The 19,814-nt window shown below is 36.7% G+C and overlaps 3 protein-coding genes across 3 annotated transcripts in view; all 3 read right to left on the bottom strand.

The window, feature by feature from the left end:
* LOC134667309 (ubiquitin carboxyl-terminal hydrolase 4) overlaps positions 1-19,814 on the bottom strand; it is a 358,087-nt gene that overhangs the window by 216,794 nt on the left and 121,479 nt on the right. The window lies entirely within an intron of this gene.
* LOC134667291 (protein yellow-like) lies at positions 805-3,351 on the bottom strand. The gene is made up of 3 exons (XM_063524633.1): positions 3,169-3,351; positions 2,351-2,529; positions 805-1,755 (listed from the first exon to the last, which is right to left on the bottom strand). The coding sequence occupies exons 1-3, from the start codon at positions 3,348-3,350 to the stop codon at positions 866-868; spliced, it is 1,251 nt and encodes a 416-aa protein (XP_063380703.1). The 5' UTR covers position 3,351; the 3' UTR covers positions 805-865.
* On the bottom strand, positions 7,654-19,078 carry LOC134667290 (protein yellow-like). The gene is made up of 4 exons (XM_063524632.1): positions 18,712-19,078; positions 10,708-10,879; positions 9,675-9,859; positions 7,654-9,523 (listed from the first exon to the last, which is right to left on the bottom strand). The coding sequence occupies exons 1-4, from the start codon at positions 18,932-18,934 to the stop codon at positions 8,583-8,585; spliced, it is 1,521 nt and encodes a 506-aa protein (XP_063380702.1). The 5' UTR covers positions 18,935-19,078; the 3' UTR covers positions 7,654-8,582.

The raw sequence follows: 19,814 nt of genomic DNA, 5'->3' as shown, positions 1-19,814 counted from the left end.
GAATTACCTCTGTTAGTGAGAAAAAACGAACCTCTATAACTGGGATTAGTTGTTGTGATTTTATGGTCACATTTACCTCTATAATTGAGACAGAGAGTGTATTTTACCTCTTTTACTGAGACTATATTTATAAGACTATATTTTCCTAATTGTTTTTTTTTTTATAATTTTATACGAATTACCTCTGTATCGGAGATAACGTCAATCTATGACCTCTCTAACTTGGACTTTATTGATCTATTTCCGTATTCTTACTAACTCTTAGTCTATCCACAAATCCGCATTTGCTTAATAGTGTCTTAACGACTTCAAGTTTCATTTAGTTACTTTATATAGTTTTCAAAACTATCGAAACGAAAGCTGAAATCTTTATAAGTAACAAGAATAAACAAATTTTCATTTAATAAATTTCTAAGACACAATGAAGTCAGTATCAAATTTAATTGCAAAAATCTATCCTTTGGAAAATCATTCAAAATAAATTGAAATAAATATTTAAACAGACTTAAAAAATATTTAGGGACAAGGATTATTTTACCTCAACATTTAAACATAATTACAAAATACCTTATCTTACCACCTCTATAACTGAGATATATCCTCTATTCTCACCTCTATTAATGGGACCCTCTATAAATGAGACAGAAATTTATTTGTACCTGGCTAACTGAGAACCTGGGTAAGTGAAATACCTCTTTAAGTGAGACAAATCTGCTCGTCCCTTGAAGTCTCACTTATCCAGGTTTCACTGTAGTACTTAATAAAGGAAAATAGTTAGCTAGGTAAACAGTAAAACTATGAACCCAAGAAAATTCACACTTTTTATTATTAACAATGTTTTCCTAACAGTAATGCCAAATTCTGTCTACGGCTGACAAATAGTATGTTCTACAGCTTTGACCGGATCTAAATACAAGACTCTAAAGTTATATTCGTTCGGGTTTATCAAATTAAATTGATACATTGGCAGTTTGTTTGTTATTATCCAGGCCATTTGCGGCACTTCATGATCTATACGCAAGTCATTAGGAAACACTAACGTGCTACTGCTTTGGGCCACAACTCCAAGGTTGGCGTCTTCGTATGGTTTACGAGTATCCCAACAACCTATACTGTCCTGAGAAACAAGGTTAAAGATCATGACGCCATTGCGATCGATGACAGATGCCGAGACTTGCCCTATTGGGCCTCGGCTTTCACCTAAAAGTTTAAATTCATCCACTGAGTTACTAACACGCGAGGGATCACGTATTACCGATGTCATCACAACGAACTCCAAAGAACTAGACATTGCATGGTAATATAGAGGTCTATCTCCTTGATGTAGTTTGCCTAAGGACATCCCAAAAAGGCCATCGGACCATTGGAAATTTACTCCATGTAAAGTGTAATTGGACAATAATGGTTCCGGATAAAAAGTGTAGTGGCTAAATCTCCAGAATGATTCATCAGAGCTTCTGAATACGATAAGCCCATACCGCCGTGCATCAGCGATGTACAAGTGGAGATCTCTACAGAGAGGGTCCCTGGAGTCAACCACTATATTAGTGATCAAGGAGTCCTGGAGTACATATTCTTCTGGAATTGGGTAACGCGCTAGCACGGTATCGGTTTCAAGATCAATGGCGAATATTGTCGGGGGGCAGATCTGGCGAGGAGTTTCAAAACCTTCAACTTGTCCGGCGTCTAGCACCCACATGATGCCGCAATGATCGACGGCCATTCGGAATACGGACGTGAATCCAGTACAGTTTTCTAAAACAAAAAGTAAAATAAATTGTTAAATGCTGTAATTCTATCACCGAGCATGTATATTGTTTTATTACAATTACACTCCTCGATAAAAAATTAACTGATTTGCAAGACCGAAGTGATCCCATAAGTGTTCCGTAAACAAAGTTTTGTACGGAACACTAAAAAACGGAAATACAGGTTTAGGTTGTTTGCAACTTCTTGGCCAATATTTACATATTAAAATATATTTAGGTGATTTAAATACGCTCAATGTAAAATACGTGCATGTGGTTTTTAATTGAAATCTGTATTTTATTTAAGCTAAAAAAATACATTTACAATGAATATACTTGTCTTTAACTGCCCTCTATTTTAACATAAAATTATTCAGAAAATGCGATCCGATCATTTTCTTTCATAGCGGTATGCATACATTCATACCTAATTAATTACTATAAATTACTAATTAATCTAATTGTTTTTAATGTGTAATATACCTGTTTTATTTAATTGTAGAGTCGGCAATTGTGATATTCCATAAGGCCTTCGGTGCGGTGCAACCCAATACTTAAGACAATCAATGGCCAATAAATATTACCTAGGCTAGATTACATACCCGCATTATGCCAGTCCCAGCTGGGGTAAGGTTTCAAAAGCGGCGACTCATTAGAGCCCGCGATGGGGACGGCTGAGAGCGTCACTGGCACGCCCTTCTTCCACGCTGGCGTGCTGACGAACACGCGGTCCTTCCACCGTTCCACGCCCAGGGTTATTACGTTCGTTTGATTGAACCGCCTAGAAAATGTATGTCATACGTCAAGAACTAGTTTGGTTATGTGTATATTGCGTAAGTAATCGGCTTAGTCTTTGTTCGAGCGGATACATATCGCTGCGGAATGTATGGAAATCAAATTCGTTGATCAAGAAGTAAATTAGGTGCCATTGCAGCGGTTAGGTAAGCGGTTACAATACAGTGGGTAAAAGTAAAGTATATTAATGTGCGAACCAGCCAAGTGCGTGTCGGGCTACGCATAATGAAGGGTCTCGTACCTTCATACGATCATCAATATCATCATCATCATTTTAGCCTCCTGTCACCCACTGCTAAATATATGCCGCTCTTCGTGTTCTCCACTTATCGCGGTCCTGAGCCTGTCTCATACAGCAGTGCCTCGCGATTTTCCAAATGTCACCCATCCAATGAGCCAACGATATGCATCTTTAAGTGTTATCCACAGTGTTATCATACGTGGGATCTCTGAATGGGCCCTACACAGAATATACTAGCGCTGGTTTCACAGCTAGCAGTTTGCTGAGTTGGACATTTTGTGATGCACACTGAACACTGAACACTGTATTCGCTTTTTGTTGCCTGTACACATTTGTAATTGCCATTTTTTTTCTTATTTAGTTTATGCTTCTGACTGTACTCACCCACTATCGATAGCAGCTTGTCTTGTCTGTAAATTTTCATATTCGAAGTCGATTTGCTTCCAGCGGAAAAGGGTGCCTATACCCTTGGCCTTCCGGTGGGCAGAGTAACTGTCGTCACTGGCATAGCCACTGCCCGCCACACCTGCTAGTACTCCGACCAGCAGTAGCGTGCCTTTTTGCATCTGAAATCACAATTAGTAACCTTTTAATTTTTTAGATATCGGTACTATTTGTCTTCTAATCTCATTTGGCGATAAAAAAAAACAAAAACAAATTAAAACTTGTTTGGCTCTTGCACGCGTTTATTAGGTACCTATTATAATACACCTATTTGTTTTAGGTACTCTGTCTGTGACACCAAAAGTCCCAAGTATAAATTTAAGTCGTAAGATAGGTATCTGTATGTCACCGTTTGTGGACGACCCAATGTCAGATGTCGGATGACCTTTGGAGTACAGCAGCTGCTAGATAATGCCCTATAGCACTGCAGCGGTCGGCAACCTGCGGCCCGCGGGCCGCATGCGGCTCGTGAACCTGTCACTTGGGGCCCGAGAGCCGCCTTGGCTATTTTGTATGTAATAGTGACAAACGACAATGTCTCATACAGTCATAAATATTAACAAAGTACGGCCCGCGTCAACTCCGTTAACTACTATGTGGCCCTTGGCTGCTAAAAGGTTGCCGACCGCTGCCCTATAGCATTAAGTCGCTTTCTTTCGAACAACAAAATAGTTAAATGTATTTTTTTCATATCCTGAGTATATAGTCTGAGGATACACATTCTTTGAGTTGAGAAAATTAATAACTAAATTTTTCCCTACGTCGGGTGATAAGCAAAAGTCACTAAGAACTATCAAAAAATTAAAGTAACAATGCACTTTATTACACTTGTAACACGGTTTATTGTCCAATAATTTCAATGGCGTTAGTTAGTGACTTTTGCTTGTCACCCGACGATATATTTCTTACGTTATCTTTAAGTTATTCTATATAATGTTTGTACCTATTTGTAAAACTTCATACAGTGCTACAAGTAGTTACACTACTTACCGTAATCTCTACCTACCTAATTTCTTATAGCCGCAAGCGAAAGATAATTAGCTACGTGCGCCAAGATGATTATTTCAACTAATAGAAACTTAAGGTATACCATAAGTGGCTAAAAGGTATACCATAATGTTAAATTACTATTTAACAAACAGGCATACACAGTGTTTAATTCCCCCATACAGATTATAGATGGGAAGTTTTATGACCTCTATAGGCACAGCTAATGAAGGCCTTAAGTTAGCTTCAGGTTTCCTCAGATTTAAACTAATTATGAATCACCTTTCATGTGATTAACCTTCCACATCTAAATACATAAATAACAAATTCCGTAGGTACATTATACATAATAAGAATGTCCTTCAGCAAAAGGACGACTGGTGGACACTGGCAGGTCAATCGTAGTAGCTCAGGTAGCACGAACGATGCACTTAAGCATATGTTATGACAGAAAAAATAATCATCTTGTACTAAAGTATTAATATTGGCTAAAGTGCGAGAACTTCGCCCAATAAGTCGATCGTATTTCTTGTTGATATCGCAACATTGACCATTGACTTAATTAAATACTGATCTGAATTTTGTGGTCATTTCGAGTTGTGATTTAAACGTCATAAACTTACCGCAACAAAAAGTGTCAGTAGCAAGGTTACAAGTTACAAATATACAAATTGAAACCAAACATATAAATATTTCAAAAACATGTCACTATGTTCTACGTACCTATAACTTATGTTATGTATAATTACCTACATATTTAAAGATTTCCTTTTTTTTAAATTAATAACTTAATTCAATAGCTAACATGTTGTAGGTGTTTGTAGTTACTATGGTACGTATCGGCTCTATTGTAGGCAAATAAAAATAAAAAACATTGTGTGCTTTTTGAAAATATTTTGAGTTAAACCACTAAAAAACTTTATAATAACATTAATATCATACCCAAAGACTTTTCTTTATTCTCTTCGTAACACATTCATTACGTAAACAAGAATTATAACAACAAATTTGCATATTATTATACACACTCAACATAATTTACCCTATTATTGCTGAAAAAATATTAATTTTATTGATCTGCTACCATAATTTTAATTAATAAGCACAGTACTTTAGTAAATATGTTAGTATGTATGTTAATTTATCATTATTTCGTGTTTCTGTCATTTAAAGTAATAATATGTTTAAGTAAACATACTTAGTTCATATTAGGTAGGTACTGTACTAGTTTTCACTTTGCGTGTATGATTCTTACCTTGTTATTTATATCCTCAAGGGAATTGGTAGCACACGTCTATCCATCAGGTGGTGCGGCTCCTTTATGAATGCTACAGCCACGGCCACCCGAATGTATAGCCGGCGGGTGGATATTTAACACACGTAGATCAGCCACTTCTAAGGCCTGCCTAATAAGGTGCCGGTGTGTAAAAAAAAGTTACGATACTTGCCTATTTAACACGTTAATGATGATAACGAAGAATAGTCTATCCTTCAAAATATTTTATTAAAAAAAATAAAGAAAAAAAGTATTACAGTTGTAGCAAGTTACTTTGCAGTGACAGAGTGAAAGTGCCACCTGAAACATTACGGTACAGAGTTAATATTTTGGATGAACTAGTTGTGTATGACTTGTTTCATTTGGCTGTTTTTTCATATCTTGGAAGAGTTGAATCTTAGAGTTCTCATTTTTAGCCCCCAGCAAATTCAATCCAATAAGCCACTTGGCCTGGGGGCCTAGCCAAGATGAAAATCGTTACAAAATGCCAATGATAACTTAAATACCCACATCATTGGCTTGCAATCGATTTAGGAGAAGGATACTTCAAAATTAAAACTGATGGAGTTACCGTAAGGCGCGAGTAGGGTCCAACCTGAAATAAGCGGCAGATTACTGCAGCCGACCTGCCTCCACACGTATTGGCTCGTCTTTCCTGTGGTTTAAGACAGTGAAGCCGGGAGAGTACTTAATTAATGCAGGTGCTGGGCACCCCTGCGTTTCCTTACTCGTAAATGCGTCCCAGGCGGTGTAATGTCCGTGGAGAGGTCATTTGTCACTCCGGTGTTACACTATAAATCGTCTGCAATAGACCCAAAGGCCAATGGTGGAATCTGATTCAAATAATAATAAACCAATTCATGCTGAAACACTATACTAATCACTAATATTGCACAAGTGTACCTCATAAATAACTAGTTTGGTAAACTAGGCCTAACGGCGCGATTCGGGAAATGAATTAGACATTCACTAGATATGAAATAGTAACGATATGTGACGTTCCACGGCAAAAGGTACCCTATGGCGGTTGGCGCTTACGCTAATATTAACGTCGCTCTAATATTATTACGGCCATAAGGTACCTTTTGCCATGGAACGTCACATTTCTTTACTATTTCATATCTAGTGAATCTCTAATTCATTTCCCGAATCGCGCCGTTAGTTAATATGTAGGTGCTACGGAGAGAGTAATTTTTATTTTCAACAATAATACAAAGTAGACTAGTTTATTAATTTATTAATGTTGTCATTTTATTTTAATTATTTGTAGCATAATAATACATGAGCAAATTTTTTTAAGCTTAAATACTTTATTGATAAAAACAAAGAAAGAAATATACAAACATATTAAAACTTAAAAACCTACGGATAAAAAATGCAACATCAAATAGATTTTAGTGGTGCGAGGTAAAAACCCTGATATGTTATTCAAAAATAGGTTTATACAATTAGGTTTTTGTTAAATTTATTGACCGAAGCGTAGCGTAGGTCTACGTTTTGACTCCGGCATTTTGCTTTTGTATGTCCGGATGTTCTCCTCTACAGGTCGCAATTCTTAACCGATTCTCGTGAAATTTTGTAATCGAATTCTATGATTCGATATTTTTTTTTGTCGAGCCGGTTTTTGGAATTTTTTTAAAATGGAAAAGTTGTGACAGCTTGCTCTTAAACAAATAGTTGTATCGGTATCATAAGAGTGTATTCTTTTTGAGACATGTTTACAGATTCATCATTCATTTAAGAGTTAGACTCTTGTCGGTGGAGCGATTTCCATGTATGTCGGTCCTCTGCCTTCTCCTTGACAGCCTGATACGACACGACGTTGAGCTTTTCCTTTACTTGATCTATGTACGTTCTCCTTGGTCTCCCCCTCCGTCTTGTTGCCTCAACTTTCCCTTCAATGATATTTTTGATAAATTCGTCGTGTCGTAGCAGGTGACCAAGCATCTTCCCTCTTCTGTTTTCTATGGTTCTCAACAAACTCCTCTTCTCTCCTACCATGCGTAAAACCTCTTCGTTTGTTTTCTTCTCCGTCCAGCTGACCTTTGCCAATCGACGCCAGCACCACATCTCAAAAGCCTCCAGCCTTTCCCTATCACGTTTACAGATTAAATGGCCAAAAATTCAGAAAATTTATTTCGCTGGTTTTGGAGGTATTAAGATATACTTATAGTTTTTACTTGAGAATGAGTAGCTAAATTTCGTCACTTTAAGTAAGAACCATCATGGCGTATTTTGCAAACGTTCGCTTTTTTTGTTTGCACAGAAGGTCTGGGTTCGATCCCCAGTATAAGTATCCCTGTATAGTAATTAATAATTATATGCTGGGATATAACTTTTTGTATTTTTTTATACTTTTCGTATTGTTTTTTTTTTATTTACTATATTGTCATCGTGCCCAATAAGATATGCTCGCGAGGTCTACAGCTCACAGAGCCACTAGTATTTTTATTGCTACGATTGTTGTTATTAATTTAATTAACTATTGCGATCAAAACAATCTACAGCCAATAGAAAATTTATAACGCCTGTTTATTTCTACAAGCAAAAGCAAGAAATGCGTAAGATAGGCGTTGTTCATTTGTCATGTTCTTATTAAAAAGATCATTTAAATTGTTTTTGTAACGTATTGTCTATAGTGTTCACATTTATTATTAATAATACTTATACAGTTAAATCTGGATAAAGAGAACCTGGATAAGTAGAGATCCATTTATATAATTTAATATTTCGCACGTGTACGAGCTATTAAATTGTGGATCTCGGTCGAGCTGTATAATTGCGATATATAATAAGAAAGTGTGCGTGATACAACAAATTCAACCAAAAAAATATAAAGGTAAAGGTTTGACCAACGTATCAAATATCTAAGCTGAAAATACGTAAATCACAATCACATAATTATTAAGCTATTACAGAATCTACTTTAAGAATGAAATAAGAATAAATACCTATATAGCAAAATCCAAAAAATATTGCATTCCTTAATATTGTTTAAAAACATTGTCATTGTAGTGTTTTCTTTAATACAATTTTAATCTATCAAGATACTACCGACAAATCAATGCTATTTTATTGGCTATATGGGAATTTAATTTAACGCTCTATAGCTGAGCGCAGGAAACTGCACGTCGGGATTGCAGACAGTTCGCTTTGTCGCTTCTATTGTGTCGGCATACAGAATACGATAATTGTAGTCGTAAGGATTCAAAGGACCCGCTTGAAACATTGGCAGCCGATTCGATATCACCCAAACTCTTTGCTGCTCCTCTTGGTCAACTTTTATATCATTAGGAAATATAAGTGTCTCTGTGTTCTCAGCCACCACCCCCATCGACATTTTGTTATAAGGCTTATTAGTATCCCAACAGCCTATAGTATCTCGGGAGACCAAACCGTAGAACATGACGCCACGCCTGTCTATAGCAGAAGCCGATGACTGTCCAGATAGACCTCTGCTCTCGCCGAATAGATAAAAATCCGACCAACTATCATTAACCCGCACGCTCTGCCGTAAAACCGCTGTGGATACGATGAATTCTCTATAGCTCGACATGGCATGGAAAAATAACAGTCGGTTACCAGAAGAATCCAAAGGTGACAGCGCTAGCCCAAAAATGCCATCTGCCCAATGAAAATTGAGGCCGTGAAGTGTGTAGTTGGAGGCGAGTGGGTCGGGATAAAAAATAGGATTAGAGAATCTCCAAAAAGCAGCATCACTTTGTCTGAACACTAGGAGTCCGAACCGCCAAGTATCTGCTATGTAGACGTGTAGATCCGAGCAGTCTTTAGTGCGAGTGTCCACGATAATGTTAGAGAAGAGTGAGTCTTGTAGCACATATTTTTTTGGAATTTTGTATCTAGCGATGAGTGTGTCTGTTCTCAAGTCAAAGACGACTATACTCGGAGGACATAACTGCTTCGGGCTGTCTTGAGAGTCAATTTGACCGGAATCTAGAACCCAGAGTCGCCCGCAGGCATCCACGTTCATTCGAAATACTGATGTCAACCCTCTACAGCTTTTAGATTCATCTGTAACAAAAAAAGACCATGGTTAAATGTCAATAAGTATAATACCGAAACGAAGCTAAGAAAGTGGCTAAAATGCGATATAAGATTAAACGGAGTCTTTACGAACGGGTGTGGTGAATAGTTCTTTATATAATATCTCTGATTCACTTACTGGCAAATGCTCTGTGGAAAGACCAGTCTGGATAAGGCCTGAGGAGCGGGGAGGTGACGCCGCCAAGGCGCGGAACGGTCGCCAGCGTGGCCGGCACGCCGCGCCGCCAGGACGGTAGCGTCACCCACACCCGAGACCCGTACACCTCGAGGCCCAGGGGTAGTACATTCGCGGGGATGTATTTGCTAGGATAAAAAAGTTTAAATTTTAATATTGTAATCTTTAATACTAAGAAATATAGGAAAGTGTGTGTACGCAGATTTGCCGCTGAAAAAAAAGGACACACTGTAAATCATATGGAGGGGTAGTTAATTGTTATGTTAGTCACTAGACTGTAATAAAAGTACCAAGACGTGATGATTGATAGTAAGGTATAATATTTATAGATACTGACAATCCAAGTAATGCATTGTAATAGTTTTCCTTTTCTATTTTTTTGCGAATGAGGTTTCGGAGAAATGTCAAAACATGATGATTAATAAATACACCGTCAATCCATCTATTTAATACCCCCCAGTGGGTAAGTGGGTCATACAAATTTAAGTTGCAATATTTAATTACTAGTTAGAGCAGATTTAAGGTACAATAAAGACTCATGATGGTGTTTATAACATGAATTAGAATAATGGGTCTCTGATTTTCCAGAATGGCTGAGATGGATAATTTAGTTTCAATTATACAGACAAACATCTTCGCATATGAATATAAATTGCACTTAAGTTATGGCTTTATTAGAGTTACCACACAAGAGAAGGTTTTATCATACCATGAAAGTAAACATTAAATTTAAATTATCCATAAAACTAATTTTGCATGTAACCATGTAACACTTGTTTTGCATCTGCGATTTCTGTAGGTACATACAACATGAACATTAAATTACAAATTGTTTCTTATGAATTTATGAAGTTTTTTGCTGGAACGGTACTCTAATACCTTCACGTACTATTTTTTTTTATTTGTACAGGTATTATTTCTAGTTTCACTCTTGGACGGAGTAGCTATTTACTGGCGTGAATAAAATGAAGATTACCCAGTAGCGATTGCATGTTGCCGGTGCATCTCAGACGGGAATTCGAAGTCGACACGCTTCCACTTGTAGAGAGTGCTAAAGGGCGGTGTGTCGAAGTCTGCCGGGATGCTCTGCGCGCGCGCAAGGCCCAGCATCGTGAGCCACAACGTCAGCCCGGCGGCATGTGTCGCTCCTGAAACTTATCAATTAACTTTAGGTTTCCGTGCTATTTATTCTTCTAGCCCCCTTATTCATAAACGTTTACTAAAGTTATCAAGCCGATAATATTTTTTTATCCCTTTCCATTATACCAATACGTTGGAAAGGGACAAACGTATATTATCGGCTTGTCAACTTTAGTAAACGTTTAAAAATAAGGGGGAAAGTCTTTAAACTGAAAGGCATATTATAATTTATTAGGGTTGGCACCACTTGACTTCCTTTTGCGTGCGCGACCACAGATAAAATAATCACTTGAATTTTGACAACCCTAAGGCCCCGTTCGCACGGCAGCTTTTTCAACGCGCGTTAAAAACGCGTTTGAATGGCACAAATGGATAACCATGTATGTATTCACACGAGAGCGTTTTTGGATTTTCGACTTTAAGCCTTGGTCGTTAAATCGAATTTAGAGTGCGGACAGATTCAAATGCTTTTTTAACGCGCGTTGAAAAAGCTGTCGTGCGAATGGGGGCTAAATAGTCAGTAAGGGATAGTGTCATATATTATAAAGGAAATAGCATGATTCGACCCTGAATCGCTGTCAAACTTCGGGTTTGTAGGAAGTTTCCTTTCTGTACGGTAGTACTATTATATATTCTGTGGCAGAAGATGTATAGGAAATTTGTCTCTGCCGCATGTACTTACTTAACAATATTAAATTATCTTTGATAAGTGTTATTATTTCATTTAATGTAGCCATCTAAAAGAGACTTCGAACCTTGTAACATAATATACAAATATCTCATAAATATTCTCTTTTTATTAAATAAAAAGTTAAAAACCTGCAGTTAATATGAAAAATTAAAATAAATTAAATTTATTTACGACCAATAAAGGATCAATATCAGGATCGGGTTAAGCTTACCCGTACGACATTGATAAACCATATATTATGTGACTCCAGAGCAGACTAGATATCCAGTCGCAATGCCCACCGCCACAAGGTGATTATAAACTTAACATTAATAGTGCCATGTTTTATATATACAGGGTGTCCCTCCTAGCCACTGGACAGCGCCGAAATGTACATATGCATTAGGGTATTTAGAATCAGTAGGTATACAAAGTATCATAACAATCAGTGTAGCGGTTACGAAGACAAATTACGATTTTTTACTTTGGAGCAACCTCTATCTATGTGTTAGTAGCTCCTGAGGTAATAAATAGTATGAAACCTTCTTCGACCGTTTTAATTAAGTATCTTTTTTATTAAAAGATTCTGACTTTTGACAAATACCATCATTGCCGCACATTATCAAACAAATTGTCAAAAGCACTGCCCATGTAGGTACACAGTATGTTTGTTGTCGATTATTGGAAATAACTTTATTTGGTAATTTATTATTGTCTCTTTTGTTCTAATTAAAAAAATATTACCGTTAGAGCATTTCTGAGAAGTAACCCTACGTGGGATTTCAGGGTTTGTCCAATGCCTAAGGTCACCCTGTATTAGTTCGAATATTGTATGTAGTATCGATCGTACAATCAATGTAGTTAAAAAACAATAGCGCAATGTGAATCATTGCGTGAATAATAACATTGCACTAGGTCTCTTGATTAGGTATTTGTTCATAGGGCTCGTGTTATGGTGGACTCGTTCATCTTTTTAGACAGTTCTTTACTTAAATGTACTTTATCTGGAAAATTTAAGCCAAATGTACATTATGTAAAAACTGTCATGTGAATAGCATGTTACTCAGTATACCTAATGGATTAGATGTGGATTTGTGAAACATGTCGAATAGAGGCCCGTAGTCTGTATATTCTATTCGAATTGTGCAGTGGCCCGGATTTAGTACGTAAGAGATAACTGATAAATATATAAAATGTTTTCCTACACTATACTTTTTATTGCTAGTTAAATAACTGTGTATAAAACGTTAGTTAGTAAAATACCTAACAATAACTTTTAGTCAACAATATTATAATCATTGAATTGCATAGAGTAAGGGAAAAATAAATAAATTTTCTACTTTCGAAACAGGAAATAGCTTCCCTTAAGAATTTATGAGATTATCCGACATTTTGTATTCTGGTAATTTTTCTATTTTTGAAATTTTGTCATGTTTACGCTTTAAAATAGATTAATTAGAATAATAGGTATATCATTGTATTTGATGATAAGTGAATGATTAATTTATCAAGTTTACTTTTACAGGTGAATGGAGAGCGGACACTACGCTGTCTTGCTTGACGGTAGGCTGGCTTCGCTAATTACAATCGATGATCAACACTTTCTAGAGATCCTTATACTACCGCATAATAACTGTTTAAATTGTGTAATTTGACTGTAATTAACAACCTCATCAATTATGCCTCAGCGTTTCAGAACGTGTATGTAATGTTGCTGTGTGTTCTTTTTTTAGGGTTCCGTACCCAAAGGGTAAAACGGGACCCTATTACTAAGACTTCGCTGTCCGTCCGTCCGTCCGTCCGTCCGTCCGTCCGTCTGTCACCAGGCTGTATCTCACGAACCGTGATAGCTAGACAGTTGAAATTTTCACAGATGATGTATTTCTGTTGCCGCTATAACAACAAATACAAAAAAAAGAGAATAAAATAGAGATTTAAATGAGGCTCCCATACAACAAACGTGATTTTTGACCAAAGTTAAGCAACGTCGGAAGTGGTCAGTACTTGGATGGGTGACCGTTTTTTTTTGCTTTTTTTTTTTTGCTTTATGGTACGGAACCCTTCGTGCGCGAGTCCGACTCGCACTTGCCCGGTTTTATTTAATGTTTATACAGCTGTAGCAATTTATTAGAAGCTGTTTTATTCTATTTGAACTGTTAGTTAGTTATGTATAGTGATGTGCCGGAGAGAAATTTCTCGTTCGAGAATTTCTTGCCCTGAAAATTCTCAACGATTCTCGAGAAAGTTCACTTGATCGGAAATTTCTGAGAAAGTAGGTACATATAAACAAAACAATATCAAATTTCATATTTTTTCAGTTTATTACAGTAAGTGATTAATACATATGCGTAAGGTATTCGAACCAATCAGACGATTCTAAAGGCCAACTTCTCTTTGTTCTCGAGAAATTTTCGAGATATTTCTTGGGAACGTTCTGTATAGGAATAACTAATTTCTATAAATCCAATGGACGGTAAATGTTAAATAAAACACGTTTTAAATATTTATTTGGCAATCCTCTGGCATCCTTCGTGATCGTGTCATGAACCATCTCAGGTACCTAGATTATAAAACAAAAGAATTTGATAATAGGGACTGAAGATACCGTACTTACTTATGAACCAGGCGATGAAACAAGGCAACCTGGAGTTGAGTTTGGGTTTGTTAGAATCGTCCCAATTAGTAGTAAATGAATGTTGAAAGATTTTACTTTTTACTGTCATCTACTAAGTACCGTAGGTAACAAACTGTTTGTATTAATATTAAAAAACGACAAAAACAACGTATAGATAATAATAATAAATTATTAGTTTCACGAGACTAGTAATGCGGTTTTTAATTAAGTTTTACAAGTTTCGGGAAAGGTTAGGTGTTTTAAGACTCGGGCCACTTCAACTATCCCACTAACCCATGGTTAGCCGGTTAAACCTGGGGATACCATGGTTACCTATAAGATTCGACACTGGTTTACCATTATAATCGCTAAACCCCGGGTTAGTGGGACGGTGCAAGTGGCGTTAACTAGTGCATCCTATTATTAAATGTCATCTGCAAATTTAGTAAGTAATTTAGTAAGTTGGTAAGTACTTAAATATTCTAGGTTAAAGTAGACTTTGACAAGGGAAAAATAAATTCAGGGTTATGTTTTACGGTTAGTCGAGCGATCAATAAAACTTTTAAAATGTAACTTCTATATACTATACTCCACTCTTTGAGAGTTAATTTGAAAAACCATTACCGCTATAAATATATCAAAACAAATATTACAACGTTTACATTTACGTTTACGTTTAATGTTTAGTGTACCAGCGTTCACTGTTAGTGTCCTAACACAATAATAAATTATGTAACGCTACGTACTTACAACTAGACTACATCTGACTAGTTATGTGATATACATACATAATAAAGAGTAAGTAGTTGATAGGTATTTACTTATTCGAATAATTTATAGGTTCATTGAATAACAACAACAGAAACAACTAAACGACACATATATGACAATTCAAAAGGTTAATCCATTGTGTTATCTCAAATTAACCTGTTTCTAAATTTGTTTGGACCCTCCCCTGTAAAATACGACTCGATCTTGACCTGCTTTAGTTTTACACAGTTTTTGTTTATGTAAATAGCGTGGTGCTTCATGGCACTTATAGCTTAGTGATAATGGCCCTTGCCAGAGGAGATCGGTTGTGCACGCGCCAAGCACACCATGACGGACCAACTATCGCTGTAGTGAATCATGCTAGAATAGACCTTATGGGTGGGAAGATAAAAACTTCAACATATCGCAAACAAGTTTGTTAGTCGACACTACCGTGCTAGAAATAAAAGAGCTAAAATTGCTACAAGTTTATTCGCTCATACGTCATTCTGATTTAACCCGGTATTAGTATTCAGCTTTTCACGTAACGCAGATCGGATTGATTTAGAAGGTGCTGTCGCGGGAATATTATAATTATAATAAACATTTATCGTTTCCGTATAATCTAATAGGTAGGTACTTCAATGTTCCATAACATAACAAATATTATTCTTATTATAACATTAGTAAACTAATTGTATAATTTAATCCAAAAAAAGAAGTATAAATGTTATGAATAGTTTTAAAATGTTCATTTGTTTTATGGTAACTTAAATGGAAATATGTCAATGGGAAACTTGACCTTTTTTATAGGGTTCCGTAGTCTACTAGGAAAGCTTATAGTTTCTCCATGTCCATCTGTCGGTCTGTCTGTCCATTCGCCGCTTAGCTCACTGACCGTTAGTGCTAGAATGCTGCAATTTTGTATGGGTATATTTATAAATCAATCACGCCGGGAAAGTGGTGAAATAAAAAGTAGAAAAATAATTGGGATTTCTTTTTAATTAAACCATACGGTCTGGCGTATCGTTGATAAGTCTTTTTAAATTAATATTCGGTGTCTTCAAAAACCATATTTTAAAACCACATTTAAATATTTTCGGAAATAATTGATCCGAAAGGAACAAAAAATTGAATACCGTGTGTCCCAAAAATATAAAAAATTAATCATTAAGCATGGTAAGCTTATTTATAAAGACTTTCAATGAAAACTTATAAGAGAACTTAGACCCTCTAAGACGTTTTTGAGTTTTGTCGCAAAATCTTCCCGTCTTAGTAAAAACCGTGTACACGTTCTGCAAGAGGAGAAATCGGCTGTTTTACAATCAATCTGTTTTTACTAAGGTGCACTGGGGTAACTTTGAATAAGGGGTAATTTATGCCTACATTATATTTTCAAAGTGAACCGCTTTTATTGTTCAGGAGTTTACTTGAGCCTGAACGAACCAAACCAGTTTGTAAAAAAAAACAAGCTTAAGATCATTATGCTACGGAACCCCAATGACGTTGATCGTTGATTAAATTTGAGCAAAAGTAACAACTGCTAAGTGTCATTGTTGTAATGGTATTAAATGGTTATTTCTGATATCGAGTATGGCAGTGCTGTTGAACGTTTTATCGGCTACTTTCACCGGCACTCACATGGCCCATACTGAAATTGCACAAGAGCCAGTTAGGTATTGCTCGCCTTGCCTTCATTAATATATTTTATACGTGCTAACTGCCTTATCATTAAACCATTCGACTTTTTGTCATTGGAAATTGTAACTCAAATACCTATAATAAACCACACAGATTACTATTTCGATTTAAGTACTTTTAACTGTTTTAAATTGATTTGTAGTAACTTTATTATTTGTGTAATTTTTAGTTACAAGTGCGAAAGCGTGAAGATTTCATAGAACTTTAATGAATGCTTTAAGTTTGGCCAAGACTATAAAATAAGCACCTTCAAAAAGCTCGGAGACAGAATAAATAATAGTACTATCGGAGATGCAATACCCAAATTAGTAGCCATGACGGCTCCGCCACGACATTGAGCGACTTGCGACGGCGGCAGCGACAACCACAGGGGAAAGAAAGGTCCGATCGCTGTGTCTCGCTCTAACCTATGATTATTGCTGCCGCCGTCGCAAGTCGCTCAATGTCGTGGCCGAGCCGTAACTGAGTTTTATGGCTCTTCTACACGATGGGCCAACGCCGGCCACTCCAAGGGACGCATTTATGCGTTAGAAGGAGCAAGTGATATTGCTGTCTCATTCTACCGCATGGCTGCATCCCTTGGAGTGGCCGGCGCTGGCCCATCGTGTAGAGGAGCCATTAAATAAATAAATAAATATCTGGGGACATCTTACACAGATCAACCTAGCCTAGGGTTGCCATACGTCCCGGTACGCCGGGACATGTCCTGGTTTGAAGCATGATGTCCCGGTGTCCCGGCCCATAAGCAAATTGTCCCGGTTTATAAATCATACTTATTTAGTAGGGGGCATTGAGACAGACAGACGGCCGGACGGTCAACAAAGTGATCCTATTTGGGCTCCGTTTTTTTTCCTTTTGAAGTACGAAATCCTAAAAATCTACCTACTATTATCTCGAAAAAATTTCGCGCTCGCTTCGCTCGCGTTTTCATTTCGGTACCTACATTATTTGTGACAGTCAAGTTGAAATTTGGTACACATATATTATGTCAATCTATAACCCGAAGACGGACATGTAACGTAAATAAAATGAATTTTAAACATAGGGGGCACTTATTGGGGGGTAAATGACTAATGAGACACTTAATAAACAAAGTTTTGCAAACTATATGGTGTTATATGGTGTTGGTGTATATCAAGTGATAGAGCTGTGGGAAACTCAAATATATTTTATTAATAATTTTAAGATTAATAGTTTAGAAGTAATTTAAGTAAATAGACAAAAAATTACCACTTCCCCTCTTTATCTCTGAAACTACTAAAATTAAAAAAAAAACTAAATAGTTCCTTACCTATAGATGACAGAAAAACCTATTAGAAATATGCAGTCAAGCGTGCGTCGGACTTATTACTTAGTTTTTGATCGTCCCTTACGGGTCTTTTTTAAACATTTCACATCAAAATATACATTGTTGAAAATTGTGTAATGTACGGAACCCTTGGAAGGCGAGTCCAACTCGCACTTGGCCGGTTTTCGTTAAATGTCCCAGTCTGAGCCCCCACACTTATGGCAACCCTAACCTAGCCCCAAACTAGGCAAAGCTTGTACTATGGGTGCTAGGCGACGATATACATACTTATATAGATAAATACACACTTATATACATAGATAACACCCATGACTCAGGAACAAATATTAGTGTTCATCACACAAATAAATGCCCTTACTGGGATTCGAACCCAGGACCATCGGCTTCGCAGGCAGGGTCACTACCCACTAAGCCAGACCGGTCGTCATTAGTTTGCTGTGCCTTCATCCACGAGGTTCAATCTATTTTTCTTCTCGTGTTACTCAATTCATTTCATTTAAATCCTTCAACTTATGTAATTCGAGTAATTATTTAAAAAAAAACTTAAGATTATTATCTTGTTGCCCTGTGTTCAAGTCTACAATTGACTCTGGAATCTACAAGTATTACCTAATAGAATTATGATGATTTAACATAGCAGGTAAATTAGGTATTTAAAAATCTTATTAAAGAAGAAAAGGTACATAAAAATAATAAAATATTATGTGTGGTAGCCTGGTAGCAGTCGGTTACTTCATATTTCATATATATGATATTATTTCTTAATTTAAAATGTTTGTTAACAGGGTTTGCTTACCATTTCTAACTTTATCCTCGATATCATATCCATAGTCACTTTCTTCAGGTTCATACACGGGTTTAGTTTGACTATCATCATCAACACTGTTCACTTCCCACTTGGTTCTATCATGGTTAAAAGTGTTAAATCGTTCGTTCACATTGTTATACTGACTAGTGATGTCCGCAAGTATCATGGACGGGGGTGACCATTGTATAAACCACTGTTGTGAAACTGCCATAGTTACAAACACATATTGAGAACATTAGTGGCTGTCTTCGGTTGGTTTTTCATTGCCAGCAGAGTGCGGTTTCTGAGCGCGTCAGCGCGAGTGGCTGCGCGCGGGTTGTGTGCGGGTGAAACTTGCGGGCACCGCTGCAAAACCCCAGCCCCTCTTGTAAGCGCATCTTAAACTTTCATCACACATGATATTGACAGAGCATCGCATTAATTTTGAAGGACGAGTTTAAATTAATTGAAATCATTTGGTTACCTAATGTTACAATGTTATATTTTTGACGACCGGTCTGGCCTAGTGGGTAGTGACCCTGCCTGCGAAGCCGATGGTCCTGGGTTCGAATCCCAGTAAGGGCATTTATTTGTATGGTGATACAGATATTTGTTCCTGAGTCATGGGTGTTTTCTATGTATTTAAGTATTTGTATATTATATATATATCGTTGTCTGGGTACCCACAACACAAGCCTTCTTGAGCTTACCGTGGGACTTAGTCAATCTGTGTAAGAATGTCCTATAATATTTATTTATTTATTATTTATTTATTTATATTACAACAGACACGGGCTTAAAAACTCAGCTAGGTATTTTAATGCGTCCCGAAATAGGTAGGTACGTTAAAAATAATTAGGTACGCATCTTAGTAATTTATTTGGATTTACGATTATAAAACCTATTAGGTACTTAGTTTTTGTACTAACAGGGCTCTATAGGGATTTATAGCTTATTTTTCCCAATCCATATTTCCCGCGGGAACAATTATGGGCCTTTTCCCTTTAGTACACCTGCATGAAATAAGGTCTTTTTCAAGCAAGTGTGATGAACAGTATTTTACTTGCCTTCGCTAATCCTTAAACATGATCCGAGACTTTGTTTGCATATAC

Source organism: Cydia fagiglandana, chromosome 9, assembly GCF_963556715.1.
Source record: "Cydia fagiglandana chromosome 9, ilCydFagi1.1, whole genome shotgun sequence".
In the NCBI taxonomy this organism is placed as follows: domain Eukaryota; kingdom Metazoa; phylum Arthropoda; class Insecta; order Lepidoptera; family Tortricidae; genus Cydia; species Cydia fagiglandana.
The sequence above is the reverse complement of the archived record's forward strand: the minus strand, read 5'-3'. Positions and strand labels throughout refer to the sequence as shown.